The 17193-nt window shown below is 37.4% G+C and overlaps 2 protein-coding genes, 1 long non-coding RNA gene and 3 pseudogenes across 3 annotated transcripts; all 6 read left to right on the forward strand.

Moving 5' to 3' along the window:
* Positions 1 to 735: 735 nt before the first annotated feature.
* Positions 736 to 3016, forward strand: LOC147941715 (uncharacterized; annotated as a pseudogene).
* Positions 3017 to 4626: 1610 nt separating this feature from the next.
* LOC104704900 (putative purine permease 15 pseudogene) lies at positions 4627 to 5262 on the forward strand (annotated as a pseudogene).
* Positions 5263 to 7221: 1959 nt separating this feature from the next.
* Positions 7222 to 8450, forward strand: LOC104704901 (purine permease 14 pseudogene; annotated as a pseudogene).
* Positions 8451 to 11158: 2708 nt separating this feature from the next.
* LOC147941716 (uncharacterized) lies at positions 11159 to 11833 on the forward strand. The gene is made up of 2 exons (XR_015560776.1): positions 11159 to 11536; positions 11638 to 11833. It is a non-coding gene; the product is annotated as an uncharacterized LOC147941716 (long non-coding RNA).
* Positions 11834 to 13135: 1302 nt separating this feature from the next.
* On the forward strand, positions 13136 to 14684 carry LOC104702297 (putative purine permease 15). The gene is made up of 2 exons (XM_087456386.1): positions 13136 to 13246; positions 13353 to 14684. Exons 1-2 carry the CDS (start codon positions 13210 to 13212, stop codon positions 14483 to 14485), a joined length of 1170 nt encoding a protein of 389 aa, XP_087312512.1. The 5' UTR covers positions 13136 to 13209; the 3' UTR covers positions 14486 to 14684.
* Positions 14685 to 15907: 1223 nt separating this feature from the next.
* Positions 15908 to 17000, forward strand: LOC104702298 (dehydration-responsive element-binding protein 2D). Its single transcript, XM_010418137.3, has one exon. The coding sequence runs from the start codon at positions 16218 to 16220 to the stop codon at positions 16836 to 16838; it is 621 nt and encodes a 206-aa protein (XP_010416439.1). The 5' UTR covers positions 15908 to 16217; the 3' UTR covers positions 16839 to 17000.
* Positions 17001 to 17193: the final 193 nt, after the last annotated feature.

Raw genomic sequence — 17193 nt, forward strand, 5'->3', positions numbered from 1 at the left:
AAAGGAGCAACTGATTTTGTTTGTGGGTCAGCTAGGAGATTGGGAGATCCTCCAAATATGTTTTGTCCATGTATTGATTGCCGAAATCTGTGCCATCAACCAATAACCACAATAGTAGATCATTTGGTGATTAGGGGTATGGACATGATGTACAAGAGGAGTAGATGTTGGATTAACCATGGGGAGACAAAGGATTTAACAAGAGTTGATGATCCAACTTCGGAATTTGAAGCTTATGAATTGTTTAGAGCTGCTTTCTTTGATGGTGATGACAATCCACAACCCCAGAATGATAATGCAGATCAGCATGAAGAAGATTCATAATTTATGAAAAAGTTGAAAGATGCTGAGACGCCACTCTACTCCAGCTGTTCTAAGTACACTAAAGTGTCTGATATCATGGGGTTGTACTATATTAAAGTTAAGAGTGGGATGTCAGAAAATTATTTCGATCAGCTTCTAAAGATGCTTCACGACATGCTACCTGGAGATAACGTCCTTCCAACATCAATAGATACGATGAAGAAGTTCTTGAAGGTATTTGCTTTTGGTTATGAGAACATTCACGCATGCAAGAACGATTGCATTCTTTATCGGATGCAGTACAAGGATATGACAAGCTGCCTTAGATGTAGTGCTTCAAGATGGGAGATGGATAAGCATACAAGCGAGGAAAAGACAGGGATTCCAGCTAAGGTTCTTAAATATTTCCCGATAAAGGACACATTCAGAAGGATGTATAGATCAAAAAGGATGGCAGAGGACCTACGTTGGCATTTCAGTAATGCTTCAGAAGATTGAATGATGCGGCACCCGGTGGATTCTATAACTTGGGCTCAGGTTAATGATAAATGGCCACAGTTTGCGTCTGACCCGAGAAATCTTCGACTTGGTTTGTGTACTGATGGGATGAATCCTTTTGCGATTCAAAACACCAGGTATAGTACATGGCCAGTGTTTCTTGTGAACTACAACATGGCACCTACATTGTGTATGAAGGCTGAGAATATAATGCTCACTCTATTGATACCTGGTCCAACTGCACCGAGCAACAACATCGACGTGTATCTTCAACCGTTGATAGAAGATCTACAGGATTTGCGAAATAAAGGTGTGGACGTTTATGATGCCTTCTCAAAGGAAACTTTTAATCTTAGAGCTATTTTACTGTGGACAATCAGTGACTATCCTGGTTTGGGGACATTGGCAGGTTGTAAAGTTAAAGGTAAACAAGCGTGTTATTTTTTTTGGCAAGGATACACCTTTTAGGTGGCTTAAGTTTAGTAGAAAACATGTCTACTTGAGCAATAGGATAAGACTCAGACCTGGGCATCCTTACAGACGCAAACGTGGTTGGTTTGACAACACGATAGAAGAAAGGACTGCATGTAGAATTCAAACAGGGGTTGAGATATATGAGCATTTGAAAGACTTTAGGAATGATTTTGGTAGAGCTTTAGATAAGAAAAGTAAAAGAAAGAGGTCTGATTTGTGTGCAGATGATGAACTTTCAGAAGATGAATATGATGAAGACAGTTATCAATGGAGGTGGAAGAAGCGTTCTATTTTATTCGATCTTGATTACTGGAAGGTTAGCATATTTTCTATATAAAATTTATATAAAACAATAGATAACTTTAGTTCTTTACCATTGTCTAACTTAGATCTTTGTCTCCATGTCTTAGGATATGCTTGTTCGTCACAACATTGAGGTAATGCACGTTGAGAAAAACGTGTCTGATGCCTTGTTGTCCCTTCTCATGCATAGTGCTAAGTCTAAAGATAGCTTAAAGGCACGACAAGATTTAGAAGATATGGGTATTCGAGAATCATTACGCGCACAAGTATGTGGGAAGAGAAACTACTTACCACCTACTGCTTATTGGCTTTCCAAGACAGAAAAAGAGGTTCTGTAAGAGGTTGTCTGAGTTCAGAGGACCATATGGGTATTGTGCGAATATCGCAAACTGTGTTTCAGTTGATCCTCCTACAATTGGTGGCTTGAAGTCTCATGATCACCATGTTTTACTACAAAACTTGTTACCTGTGACTTTAAGAGGACTGTTGCCAACTGGACCTAGGATTGCAGTGACTAGAATATGCAACTTTTTCAATCGATTGTGTCAGCGTGTGATAGACCCAGAGAAGTTTATATCATTGGAGGCTGAGGTTATTGAGTCATTTTGCCAACTAGAGAGGTTCTGTCCTCTTGGTATGTAGTTATGAAAGCGCCACCAAGGGGTTATCATGAGTTGGAGACAGATGGAGAGACTTTTGCACCACCATCATCCAGTCAGCAGTTTGAAGATTTGTTGAATCAGTCTTCTGATGATGATGAGAGTTACTGTGTTAGGGAAGATTGCGAAGGAGTATTAGTGAAGGATTAGTAGATATAGGCTTAGTAGTTAGTATTTATCAGTAATGATGTACATATTGTGGCTAAGTTTTTTCCTTCTTGTTTTGTTTGCAGAAAACATGACTAAAATAACCACTCCTAAGAAAACCAGACGTAGCAAGCGTCAGCAAGGCATTGAGGTTACACCTCTTGAGGTGAAAACAGCCAAGAGATTGAGGAAAAATGCTAAACCAGTAGAAGATGTACATTCCGAACAACAACAAGAAGCTGAATCAGAAGCTGAACAACTAGTAGAAGAAGAAACTGAACCAGTATTAGAAGGAGTAGAGTTCTTATGTTATAGTTTGCATGTTTATGGTAATATATAAATGCTTATTGGTTAGGTGACACATGAATTATGTTTTTGCATGACTTGTTTAGGCCACAACCATAATGGAAAATAGATTACAGCTTGTTGATTGGAATTTGGGTGGTGAGGTAGTTGCTGAGGCACATATGATTTCAACTGACCCTAAACAGTTGGTGAATAAAATTCCTTTGGGTCCGAATGCTGCGATGGTGAATATTGTAAAAGTGATTAACAAATATGCTTTCCTATGGAGACCACCAAGTGAAGACATTTTTGTGATGGGTGATGCACTGTTTGAGAACATAGCATGACTGCTTACTAAGCTGTTTAAGAATAAGAAACATGGAATGGAGGATGCAAAATCTGATAGTGAAACAGATGTTAATAAAGAAGGATCAATTCCTAACAGAGCAATAGCATCAAATTCTAATGGACCAGGATCATCAGTTTATAAAGGAGCAGGAACAACAAGTTCTAACGGAGCAAGAACATCAAGTTCTAAAGGAGTAGAACCAGCTAAAGAATCATCACCTAAGGTAAAACTTTATACATCTGTGTTTTACATGATGTGTTGTATAGTTGTGTGATTGTGATTAAGTACTTTATGTAATTTAATTTGTAGAGTGCAAGTAACAGCTCCACAATTGCAACTTAGCTAAGAAGAAATGCTTCCTCATAGATTGCTTTGGATCGGGAAAAACAGTTGCAGAAGGCCGAGTTTGTTCAACCAATCCAAACGACATTGTCCACTGCATTCCATTGGGTCCAAATGCCAGCAAAGTTTAGGTTGACGTTTGTAAGATTGGGGATGCACGAGTATGGAGACGAACTTCTGAATTTGAGATTGTTGCTGATGCATTAGGTACTACTATTGCTTGGCCTAATGACAACATTGTTTATATGTGAACCTTTCTTTTATGGTGGATCAATTGTGTTGGGTAGTGGAACTTGTTTGGCTAGTAGAACTTCTTGTATTTGTACTTGTGGAACATTTCTCTTGTATTTCACGATTGTGGCTATATGAATTTTTTCTTTAGATATTGCTGGTTTGACAAATGACATGATGTTTATCTAATAAGCAAAATATAACATAGCTAATTAATATAAGAAAAACAAAATATGGGGTACAATAAAAATAATAATACAAAACAAATGCTATGAAACAATAAATAATAAGGAAGATTAATTGCTATTATAAAGTATACAATAGCAATAAAGTAAACACAATCTAAAAGATAACTAATATAGCATAAGGTAAAACCGCTATGTAAAGTGCCATATCTATTATAACGGGCGCAGACATAGCGTTTGTTATAACGCTATGCTTTCCTGTTATAGTGTTTTCCGGACGCTATATATGTGACATTTTCTTATAGTGAACGACTCCAATGTGGAGGAAACTAGAAAAAATGTTAGGCACTCCCAATTTATGTATATATATACACCTTAGCACTTTCCTATTTTCTTACAAAGATTTAACTTATCTAACTTATTATTTTTATTTATTTTTGGCAAAAGAGCAGATGATGAGCACATCTAAATAAAAAGTGATTAAGATTATAATAAATTGTAAAAATATATTTTTACCAAAACCTGATAGATCATAAAATGAATAGTCGTACAACCAATTTAGAAATTCTAAAATCGAAATATTCTCATTATCAAATTTCCTCTCTAAAAACATGACTTAGTAATGTTAATCTCACTAAACTTTCATTTTTCCATGCGTTGCGCTTCTTAGTTATATTCAAAACAAAAAATATTTTATTACAACTAGTGCATCGTTTGCAAGAAAGCCAGAATGAAACAAGAACTTTAAAGAAAAACCAGCTTTGAACATAGTTAAAGTCGGTGAAATGCTTATTCACCGGTGTTGTTCAGCGTCATTTTCAAGAAAATCAAATTCTGTCGATGGACTGTCATGTCTCTCGTCTTCGCCATCCTCGCTGGGGCTCTCACTTTCTCGTCTTCCTTCGCCGGAGGACCCAACAAGCACGAGAGGAAATACGACTCGGGTATATCTTACGCTTTAACAGCTTGCGTATTTTTCTCCGGTCTCCTCGCCGAGGTCCACAACCTATTTGACGATGTCATACCCGATCGTGACGACCCTACATACAGGAAACTGGGAATTTTCGCCGGTCTGAAAATGCTGATTTTCTCGTCCCTCGTCGCCACCGTCGTCACCGTCCCATTCGTTTTCATCTCCGGCGAGCATCACGATTTGAAGAGGGTAATGGATTGGTTTGCAAAGGGGAAAGCTGCTTACGTGAAGACTATGGTTAGTCAAGCCGTTGCGTGGCAGATTTACTGGGTTGGGATCGTGGGTCTCGTGTGCGTAGTCTCGAGTGTGTTCTCAAACGTGATCAGCGTCTGTACGTGGCCCCTCGTATCGCTCCTGGTGCTTCTGTTCCATTACGTAGACAATCAGTACGATGTCTTTAACGGAATTACCATAGGCATTGCTGCTCTAAGCGTAGCGTCTTACATATACATGATTCACAAACAAGCTAGTGACGGTGACGGTGACGGTGACGGTGACGAGGCCACGAGCTAAATCAATCTTGGAAGTTGGAACTTGGAGATTTTTCATTTTTTCTGATAACATTTCTTTTGTAATCTACACGTACATTATTCGTATTTCTTATTACCACCATTTTAAAAATCTATATAATAATAACGATATGAATAAATGCTAATAACAATTACGTTTTTTTGTTGTACTTTTTTGTTAAATAATTTTGTTATAGTTATTTAACAAAAAAATCATATGATTGCATCAGTTCATTGCAGAGTTGTGTCTTTTTACCATAAAAGAAAATTATACCCTTGTTTCTGTTCATTTTAAAGTTGTCTATTCAGCATATCTTATTCACAATTTTTGGTTTTAAATAGTTATGTTTATCTAAATGTTTATGTTTTTTGAACTTTATATGTATATATATTTGTCTTTTCTTAGATAACTAACAAATCATTGTTCGCTGGCACAAATGTTCCGTTTTATGCTGACTTTAAATAATAAAAATTTTAATACTCAATATCCAACATTATTGTATAATCTAACTAAAGATTTTAAAAATGATTATAGTAATATAGAAATTTAATCAACTTCAATTATGTAACTTACACTTGAGTTTATTTATTGTAACTTTTCATAAAATATGTGTTTTTATGATTTAACACTATTTCATCATTTATTTTTAGAAGTTGTGTATTTTTATTATAATTATTGGTTGATAAATTTTCACTCAAGATGAATTTTGTTTTATTTTTAAAACATTTTTATCAAAAATTTGCATTTACTTATTATAATATTTCGTTTGATATTTTCAATTAGGATCATTTCGTCATAATATTTGTTTATTAGTAATAAATAATTAGATGTTTGGGAAATTGATAAAATTTAGCTGAATTGAGTACGAAAGTGTTGTGAATTGAGTTGAAGCCTGGATTAGTCTTAATAAACTGGCTATAAGTAGAATGTTAACTCTGCAATATAACTCATATAGAGACTAAGAGTGTTGGTTGTTTTGTAGATACCATCATTTATGTTTATCATATTTTTGTGACAACCTATCTATGATTCTAAGGTTATGGTGTTGGTATTAGTTTATTGCATATGTGAAACTATGGTACTTTGGCGTAGATCCTAGTGAGCGTTGTATATTTCTAGTGTATAGAATCAAGTGGAAACTTGCCAATGGGTTTGAATAAACTGCTTGGACTATCGAATTCCGAAGTGTTCATGTTGAGTACTTAGGCACTGGAGTAAGTTTGATCATCTAGTTTTGCTACGAATGACCTGAATTATGTCAATGCATTAGAGTGTTGTCTGGTCCATGACCCCATGACCATGATTCACAAAACGTTGGAAGTTGAATAAGTCTATCAAATGTTTTCTTAACTGTTTGACCACAAATAAAAAAGACTAGCAAAAGTATAATATCAAATGTCTTTTTATATGAGTTATAAGATTAAACAAAAATGATATCAGATCCTTAAAACTTAAATACTTATTGAAGACCTTGACCCAAGAATAAAAAGGTTTAAAGTACTCAAAGTCAAGGGATTGAGCTCAGTCCTTTTCACAGGTCAAGAGTGACTTGCGAATTATTAACAGAACAACAATGACTACTATAACATCATCTAAATATATTAAGAGAAATAAAATTTACTCAATTTTTGTTAAGGTACCAAGAAACTCTTTGACACGTCTTTGCTTCACTGTTAGATATCAATGTCAAAATTAATCAAATCTAAGAAACGAAAAAATTCCAACCAAAGAAGAATTAAATATGATTGCTTTGCAAGGTGTAGTTAAAACCAAGTCAGATCATTACGCCGTCAAAGTCCACTTCCAAATTAATCACTTGGTATATAAACGCAAACATCATCCAGTCCAAACACGCACAAAGTTCAGTACAAAACTGATCATCTTTACCAAGACAATATACAACTACAAACGCCTGCCCTGAATCAAGAGAAAAATTTCGACATCCTTAGAACTCAGTAAATCATGGCACGCGATCAGCTGATGCAGAACAATCCACAAGGTAGACAATTTATGTTTACCTTTGTGCATGTATATATGTTTTACCTTTTTAGTCATGCATTTATGTATGTTTCTCTTTGGTAGATGTAGGAAAATTTGTGCAGATACCAATCAACAATGAGGAGCATAGCTCAACCACATTGATGAACCAAACCGCCACATCGAACCGGACAAGCACCATCAAATGGCCTACCATCATCATATGCGTCATCTTCGTCATAACAGGTCAATCCGCTGCAAGACTCATCGAGAACTACTATTACCTCCACTCAAACAACAAACGCCAAGGCACATGGATTCCATCCCTCCTCCAAGTCATCGGATTCCCTTTCCTCCGCATCCCTCTCTACTTCCTCCTTTACACCGAGAATCTGACTAAACCTCGTCTCTCCTCCCATCGAAGCTCCCTCAAATACCTCACCATACTATACCCTTGTATCGGCATCGACATGGTTATGCAAGCAAGACTCGCCGCTATAAGCAAAAACGAGATACCCTTTAACGTTTTCACCCTCATCTACACATCACAGCTCTTATTCACACCTATCTTCTCCTTCTTCATCAATAAAATCAAATTTAATCGATGGATAGTTATATCTCTCATCTTCGCCATCGCCGGAGGCTCTCTCACTCTCTACTCTTCCTTCCCCGGAGAGCCTAACAAGGACGAAGTGAGATACGTTAGGGGCGTGTTATATGCTTTATTCGCCGCCGTAATTTTGTCCATTACCCTCAGCTCCATCAAGAACATATTCGAAACTGTCATCTCCAAACGCGACGTAGCCACTCACAGAAACCCTAGCTTTGCCTCCGTTGTCGAGTTGATCTTCTTCTCCTCCATCGCCGCCACCGTCGTCTCCTTGGCGGCCGTGTTCATTTCCGGCGAGCATCACATTATAAAGAGAGATGTTCGTGTGTTTGGAAAGAAGGCGTACCTCGGTATAATGACGGTTCAAGTCTTCGCGTGGCAAATCTACTGGGTGGGTTTGGCGGGGCTTGTGTTCGCTGTCTCGGACGTGTTCTCGAATGTGATCAGCGTCTCTACGTGGCCCATCGTCTCGGTTTTGACGGTTCTCTTCTTTGATATCGACAAGGATAAGTTTGATGCTTTCAAAGGAGCCGCCTTGGCTTGTGCATTTCTTAGCGTTGCCTCTTATTTTTATAGGCTTCGTCAAGAGAAGAGGAACAGATAGCGACAAGACACCAGTTAATACTTTTCATTTCAGTTTTCTTTTAAATCCATTAACAAAAGTGTTCTAACTTTATTTGTTTGTGCTGGTTTGAATAGTTAATGTCTTTTCCTTCTATAAATATGTGTGCTAAACTCTATTATGAATATTTCTCAACACACAAATTTATGAACTTTTCTTCGACTGTGACAATTTTTCAAAGAACAAATTAATTTAAAGTAAATTAACTTTTCTTTGATAAAAAAAATAAATAACAATCATAAGTTTGAAATTTTTTTATAGTGGTAATTATTGTTCGAAATTACGTTGTTGCAGCCTCTCTCTTTTTTTAAAACTTTTTTCTTATCTTCTTCATTATGCAACTTACAACATATTTATACTTAGATTAATGTTTAACCTATAGTTTGCAATAACACTAAACCCAACACTTAATGGACTTGATTAACACAGTAGTCAAATGGTCTTTGTCCCTTAACAAAGACAAAAGTCTTCTCTTCCTCTTCTCCCTCAGTCTGGTCGCTTCTTCTTCTTTAATCTAAGAACTCTTCTGATTCTTTCTTCTTCTCTTGTGAATCTTGTTACTCTTTTTCTCTTTCAAATTTGAGCATTAATCAAGGTTTGATTCCAACACTCCCTCTCAAACCCTTGATTAATCTCCAAATTCAAAATTGATTTTTGGATTCCCATCTCTCCATTATGCTTCAAGTTGCTTTCTTTTATCTGTCTAGATGTTCCTTTTACAGCATTTGCGTAACTCATCGGCAACATCTCCATCTCCCTTATTGGATTATGCTCAATAAGGTCTCCCTCTTTTTCCATATCCCTTTCTTTCTCTGCCTTGTTCTTGATCTCGATTGCTCTCTGTTTTTCTTCACTCCTTCTGCTCTGTTTCAGTTTTTTCATATGCAACTTTTTATCAACCTGAGAAACTTGTGTCATGTTTATATCTGCAGTGACTTTCCTGGTGGGATTCTGCATAACTCCGAGTTTCGATCTAAGCTCCTCAAACCTCTTAGTCCCAGAGGCTTAGTGAGGATGTCAGCGATTTGTTCCTCGCCACTGCAGTATCTCAGGTTTATCACTCCTTCCTTTTCAGCTTCTCGAACCACATGATATCGTATTTGGATATGTTTCGTCCTCCGGTGTTGGATTTCTACCAATTGCAATTGCAGATGTATTGTCGCAGTATATTGGCACACTCTTGGTAGTGTCGACTCTCATTTCTCCCAACAATCGTTTCAACCATACTGCATGATTAGTGGCTGAGCACAACGCCATATACTCTGCTTCTGCTGTAGATTGTGCAATAGTGTCTTATTTTTGTGTTTGCCATGTGAACATAGCGCTACCCAAGGTAAAACACATACCTGTAGTACTTCGCATGTCTTCTCTGCAGCCTGCCCAGTCAGAGTCAGAGAATCCAACCAACTCTACTTGATTGGTCTCATTGAAATTCAATCCATAGTCTATAGTGCCTTTAACACCCGTTTTTCTTCTTGATAGGACTTATACCTTGTCTTTCATCTCTGAAATTTGTTCTAGCTTCTCGACTAGTTTCATTTTTCTTTTGTATTTCCACATTTGTTTTCTGAGATGGGCTGACCTTACTGGGAGATTTCTCAGTTCTCTCGTTTACTTCTTCTTGAGTTTTCCAATTCCAACTCTTGTTTTCTTCAAACACCACATCTCTTGAAACTTTTATTCTCTTTGTACTTAGGACATACACCCTGTAACCCTTGCTTATGGTGCTATATCCCATAAACACAGCCTTCTCTGACCTGTCATCTAGTTTTCTTCTTCTAGTTGCAGGTATCCACACATGAAAAACGCAGCCAAATACCTTAAGGTGACCAACTGAGGGTTTGTGACCACTCCAGATTTCAACTGGTGTTTTTTGGTTTAACGCCTTGGTGGGGAGTCGGTTCTGAAGGTAAGTTGTTGTAAATATTGCTTCAGCCCAGAAATCATATGGCATTTCTTTGTCTTTTAACATGCTTCTTGCCATGTCCAGCAAGGTCCTGTTTCTACGTTCAGCAACTCCGTTCTGCTGTGGTGAGTAAGCCACAGTGAACTGCCTCTCTATTCCATTCTCTTCTAAGAATCTTGTGAATTTCTCTGACTTGAATTCTCCCCCTCTATCTGACCTGAGTTTCTTTATTCATTTGCCAGTTTGAGTTTCCACGAGGCTCTTAAATTTCCTGAAAGTTGCAAGTGTGTCTGATTTCAACCGCAGAAAATATACCCACAACATATGCGAGAAGTCATCTGTAAAAGTAATTATATACATGCTTCCATTACATGAAGAGGTTTGCATTGGTCCACATATGTCTGTGTGAATCAAGTCTAACACTTCTTCACTTTTTATTTCTGAGATCCTAGGAAATTCTTCTCTGCATTGTTTACCTTTAACACATGCTTCACAAACCTCTTGAATCACCTTGAAGTTTGGTAGACCTTTGACCATTTGATTTGTTTGCAGGTTCTCTAAATTTTGAAAACCAGAGTGTCCGAGCCTTTTATGCCATAACTCAGACAAGTTTTCTTCTTTGGCCATCCTTACACTCTCTTCAGCTAACTGCTTACGCAAAGTTAGCATTTCTTACACTCTCTACTTCTGCAATCTTGTCTCCTCCTTGATTGTGGATTATACATTTGTTTTCTACAAACACAACCTTATACCCATTTCTTGTCATGTGTGGAACACTTAACAGATTTTTATCTATCTCTGGGACAAAAAAAACATCCTTGATAACCCTTACTCCCTTCTTGGTCATCACTTCTATGTTTCCCTTCCCTGCAGTCATTATTCTTGCCCCATTTCCAATCCTAATGGGTACTTGAACAGATTTGTCTATTGTAGTAAACAATCTCTCTTCCTTGGTCATATGGTTGGTGCACCACTGTCTATTAACCAGATTTCATCACTGTTTTTATGGTCCACTACATGGGCTGCACTAAATAGACCAATCTCCTCTTCTAATTGTTGTTGTGTTTGCCTTTTCCGGCATTCTCTCTTCTTGTTGCTGTGTTAGACCTCTCCTCGGTCTAAATTGCTTACTGAAGAACTGAGATTCATAATTTTGTAGAAGGTAACACTCACCATCCTTGTGGTTGCTCTTCTTACAAATTTTGCAGTGTCTTCTCACTTCATTCATCTTCCTTGACATTTGTTCCATTAAACTTTTTGTAGATTTCTGTTCACCGGGATTGACCGAGCTCTGATACCATGTTCGAAGTTACGTTGTTGCAGCCTCTCTCTTTTCTTAAAACTTTTTTCTTATCTTCTTTATTATGCAACTTACAACATATTTATACTTAGGTTAATGTTTAACCTATAGTTTGCAACAACACTAAACCCAACACTTAATGGGCTTGATTAACACAATAGCCCAATGGTCTTTATCCCTTAACAACAACAAAAGTCTTCTCTTCCTCTTCTCCCTCAGTCTCGTTGCTTCTTTTCTTCTAAGAACTCTTCTGATTCTTTCTTCTTCTCTTGTGAATCTTGTTACTCTTTCTCTCTTTCAAGTTTGAGCATTAATCACGGTTTGATTCCAACAATTATAAAGAGAAATTATATATGTGTTATATAGTTTAGACAAATCTTTCAACCTCATTTACTATTTCTGTCTTCGGAATGGTTGGATCTGAAGATGAATTGGTGTTTCAGTTCAACTACCAATATAATCTGAAGATGGACTGGTGTTGTATTTGGATACCTAAAACATGAGAAGAAGGATATGCAAGAGAAGCATATTGGCTAGTAATGTTATACGGTTCCGATTTCTTACTCAAATTCCACATTTTGGATAGAATGGCATAGTCTAACTATAGATAAGTTCTTCAATACATAGTCAACTAACTAGTCTAACAATGATCTAACTAGTCTAACAATGATTCTTTAAAAAAAAAAAAAATCAATTGACTTTTTCAGCTCATAATTGTTCATTATTTTTGTCACTATTGTTGTCATTAGAACAGCTATAAACCTATAATGCACATGCTCAAAAGTCGTACTGATACACATGTTTTAGGAGGCTTTGCGCCGTCAAAGTCAACCCCTCAAACCACCGGGTGAGAATATTAACACAAACAGGCGCTAAGGAAGTCACGAGTGACAATCAGCTACAAGCTAATGCAGAAAAAATCCGCAAGGTATGTATAATCCTGATGTCACATTTTTGCTTTCTTTTTTTAGTGAATGTAAAGTTGTATTCCACTAAATTGATGGAATGCCGTTAGGCTGAATTTTGAGTTCTAGATTCCACGAGTCATGATATATCACATACTAATGTTGTGCAAATGTTTGTGTAAACTTAGTTTTGTTTCTCCTGTTTTCGGTAAGAACTAAGAAGTGTTCGTTACCATATGTAGCGAGCTGTTTAATTGGGCCATCCTTCCTGGGATTAATTCCTAAACATGGGAAGTTGAATGAGAAAGTCATCTCACTATACTTGGTCTCTTACTCATAGGAATATGTCAGAATAATGAGTCTTCCGCTGACAAAATCACAATGAAATATAATAGAATGTGAAAAGGATTTTTAAATACTCAGTTTTCGTCTGCAAATAGTAACTAAAGTCTGAAACCCAATTGCTCAACTAGGAAAATCAGCCTTACCCCGTCAAAGTCCACCCCCAAACCATTGCTTGGCTATAAAGACATAAATCCAGCTTTCTAAATTCCTCAGAAACATAATCAAATAACAACAAATCTTAAACCATTCGCTTCCAAACTCTGAAAACTCGTATATTTTTTATCAATGGTGTATAATCAACCAATGCAGTCTAATTCACAAGGTAAACAGATTCTTCTGATAAAATATGTGTTTTTTTTAATTACTTAACGGCTTTTTTACTGATCAAATATGTTGTGATTAACCATTACATTGTTTCTCCTTTGCAGAACAATTTGTTCAAGTGCCGCTCTATATGGAGCACGGCTCAAGTACACCAATAAACCAAACCAGTGACTCGAACCAAAGACTCAAAAAGTGGGTTACCATCATCATATGCATCATCTTGGCCGTAACAGGTCAATGCATCGTCAGAATCCTCGAGAACTATTACTTCCTCCACAGAAACCGGAGCCGTAGGTACAGCTTCTGGACCCAATCCCTTCTCCAAGTCATCGGATTCCCCATCCTCCTCATCCCTTTCCTTCTCCTCCTCCTCTCTTCCAAGAAACGGAAACAACTTCTCGTTACCTCCGCTGGAATCACCGTCACGCTAATAGTAGTTTACCCTATTATCGTCATCTACATGTTTTTTCAAGCATTTTTCTCGAACATTAAACACCGGATCCCCTTTAAAGTTTTCACTCTCATCTACACGTCACAGCTCTTCTTCACCCCCATTTTCTCCATCTTTATATTTACCAACAGAGTCAAATTCAATATATGGATGATTCTCTCTCTCATCTTAGCCACCCTAGCCGGAACTTTCACACTCTACACTTTCTCCGCCGGGTCACCCATCATCTACAACGGGAAGATACACAACTTTCGTGTTATGTATGTGGCTTTATGTGCCGCCGGATTTTTCTCCTTGCTCCTCTCCCAGATCAGAAGCATATTCGAGGCTTTGATCTCCGTTTGCAAGGAATCCCCAGATAGAAAACAAGCAAGTTTCGTCGTTGTTCTTGAGTTGCTGATCTTCTCGTCTCTCCTTGCCACTGTCATCTTTGTCGCAGCCGTTTTCATCTCCGGCGACCATCACAACTTGAAGAGAGAGATGGATGGGTTCTCGAAGGGGCAAGTTTCCTACGTGTGGACTATGGTGGGTCAAGCCGTTGCATGGCAGATATACTGGGTCGGGATCGTGGGGCTAGTGTTGGCTGTCTCGGCCGTGTTCTCGAACGTGATCAGTGTTTGTACGTGGCCGATCGTGTCGGTTCTCGTGGCTTTGTTTTATAACAAGTACGATCAGTTCGATGTCTTCAGAGGAATCGCCTTAGGCGCCGCTAGTCTTAGCGTTGCATCTTATTTATATATGATCCTCAAAGAGAAGAGCGAAGATGATGACCAACCTACAAGCTAATCATATCTTGGAATTTGGACTCTCTAGAAGGAAAATATTACATTTGATTATTTTTCACTAAAAGTTTGTGGCTAATGAATGTTTGCAATAATCCCCAACACATCACTCACCATCGATGATATATTTCTCTTCTATCATAATTTTATACTATTGTAACAACAACTTTGACTTTGTTATCGACATTCTTTTTGGGTCAAAATCATTGTCTCACGTACAATTTTATTTAATCTAAAGCTATTTGATATATTAAAAAACAAATAGATACTTCACTTTAACGGGAATGGATTGTTTGACAACAACAGAAAAAACAAAAAAACGGGAATGGATATTCAGAAAGATATACCCAATCAAAAAAATTCGTGATAGCTCATAGATCGGAGAAGAGTTTTTGTGCTACTATCACAAGGCATGGGACTATCGAAGTCAAATCCACCATAAAAAAGTCATTGAACAAGATAATTCATCTTAATAACCTTACTGCTTTTATGTTTTTTTTTTGGGGTACTAGATAGATGATCTGAATTAGAATAAAGCATTTTTATCGATATGGGCAGTAATAACAAAAAAAAACAAAAATCTACCTGATTAGTTTTTTCTTAGACAAGGTTCGAAAGTAATTTCTATCGTCTAAAGTATAATTTTGACAAAAAGGTAGTTGTTAATTTATCTTAGTTTTGCAATTGCATTGATTTTGTTAATAATGCTTACTTACCAAATTCCACAATAATCTATCTGGAAGTAAAAAACTTCAAATTAAATTCTAGACTATTTATTTGGAAAAAAAAAAATATGTTGAGATAATTGGAACCAGAGCTTTTGTAGTTATCAAACTACTCATGAGAAGAGGCAGCCGTTTCACGTGTGTCTCGACCATAAATGTTCTCTAAAAAAGAGAAGCAAAACTTCAACTTTGTGTCTTCTTTCGAGAGACCTTCGGGGCCCGCACGTTCAGTTTCGTGGACAAATAGTCGCCACATGACTGACCCTTACACTCATACATACTTGTATTTTGTTATGTTTTTTTTTCACGTGGCAATTAAAAGCCAAGAGAATGGATAACACCAAGGAAAAAAATTTGGTGACTTTACTTACGTACGGAGAGTTAAGGAAACCTACCTACGTTTCTTTTTCAATGTTTACAAGTTACAACTTGTATGATATGATTTGTTTGACAAATATATATATCAGTGATTCATCGAGAAAAGTTTTGGTGATTCTATGGCTTCCTAGTAATATAAAATTAAACTTTTACATTATTTGAGTTAGCACATATATAATGTAACTCCGTATTTTAATTTTTAATTTTAATTTTTAGCTATTTGAAATTAGGCTAATTTGGGTACTAAATGCGTTCACACGACGAACCGTTAATTCATAGTGATATATATTTTATATTTCCCCAATCGTGGATGACCTTATCCATATCTCTCTCTCTTTTGTTTTTTTAGAAAAACTCAAATCGTCTCTCTCTCTCTCTCTGCTGGTTTTACGATCACTGTTGCCAAAAAGAGAAGGGTCTCTCGAGACAAGTGTTAGGATTAGAAACACAACACCAGATTCCTCCTCGCGACACGACCCTCCGTCATGTCTGCGCCAGCTATCTCTTCTCCACGCCACGTTTCATCACTATGTTCCACTATATATACACACCTACCCATTACATCATGTCTTTGCCTTATCACTCACAAAAAATCTTCACATAACATCACTTTCGAGCTGTCAACATCCGTACATGTCATCCATAGAGCCAAAGGTGATGATGGTTGGTGCTAACAAGAAACAACGAACTGTCCAAGCTAGTTCGAGGAAAGGCTGTATGAGAGGAAAAGGTGGACCCGATAACGCGTCTTGCACTTACAAAGGTGTTAGACAACGCACTTGGGGAAAATGGGTCGCTGAGATCCGTGAGCCTAACCGAGGAGCTCGTCTTTGGCTCGGTACCTTTGACACCTCCCGCGAGGCTGCCTTGGCTTATGACTCCGCAGCTCGTAAGCTTTATGGTCCCGAGGCTCACCTTAACCTCCCAGAGTCCTTCAGAAGTTACCCTGAAACGCCGTCGTCTCAGGCATCCCAAACGACACCAAGCAGCAACACCGGTGGAAAAAGTAGCGACTCCGAGTCGCCGTGTTCATCCAACGAGATGTCATCATGTAGGAGAGTGACAGAGGAGATATCATGGGAGCATATAAACGTGGATTTACCGGTAATGGATGATTCTTCTATATGGGAAGAAGCTACAATGTCGTTAGGGTTTCCTTGGGTTAATGAAGGATCAGATAATGATATTTCTCGATTTGATACTTGTATTTCCGGTGGCTATTCTAATTGGGATTCCTTTCATTCCCCACTTTGAGGTGTCACTAAACTCTCCTTAATTATAAAGACTATCATATACAAAAATTACATTATACAAATATATTGTCACCGTGATGTAGGTTATATATGTAAATATACACCAGCTCCATGTAATTATATATGTTCACATCTATAAATGTCGTTTGTCTGTAGTGTAAAAGTAGTGCAATGTATATGTGTAAAGAAAACGGGAATGTTACGTTTGTGTGTAACGGTCAGTGTGTAGACTACATCTCTGTTTTCGATGGGCTTTTCAGTCTTTTTTTAATTGTCTCGTTTGTTGTGTTTTTTACTTCTTATATCCTCTTTTCATACCTTCGTCTTTGTGCTGTGTGTAACTGTACTACATGGCT

This window comes from Camelina sativa, chromosome 7 (assembly GCF_030686135.1).
Source record: "Camelina sativa cultivar CO46 ecotype springtype chromosome 7, ASM3068613v1".
Taxonomy (NCBI): domain Eukaryota; kingdom Viridiplantae; phylum Streptophyta; class Magnoliopsida; order Brassicales; family Brassicaceae; genus Camelina; species Camelina sativa.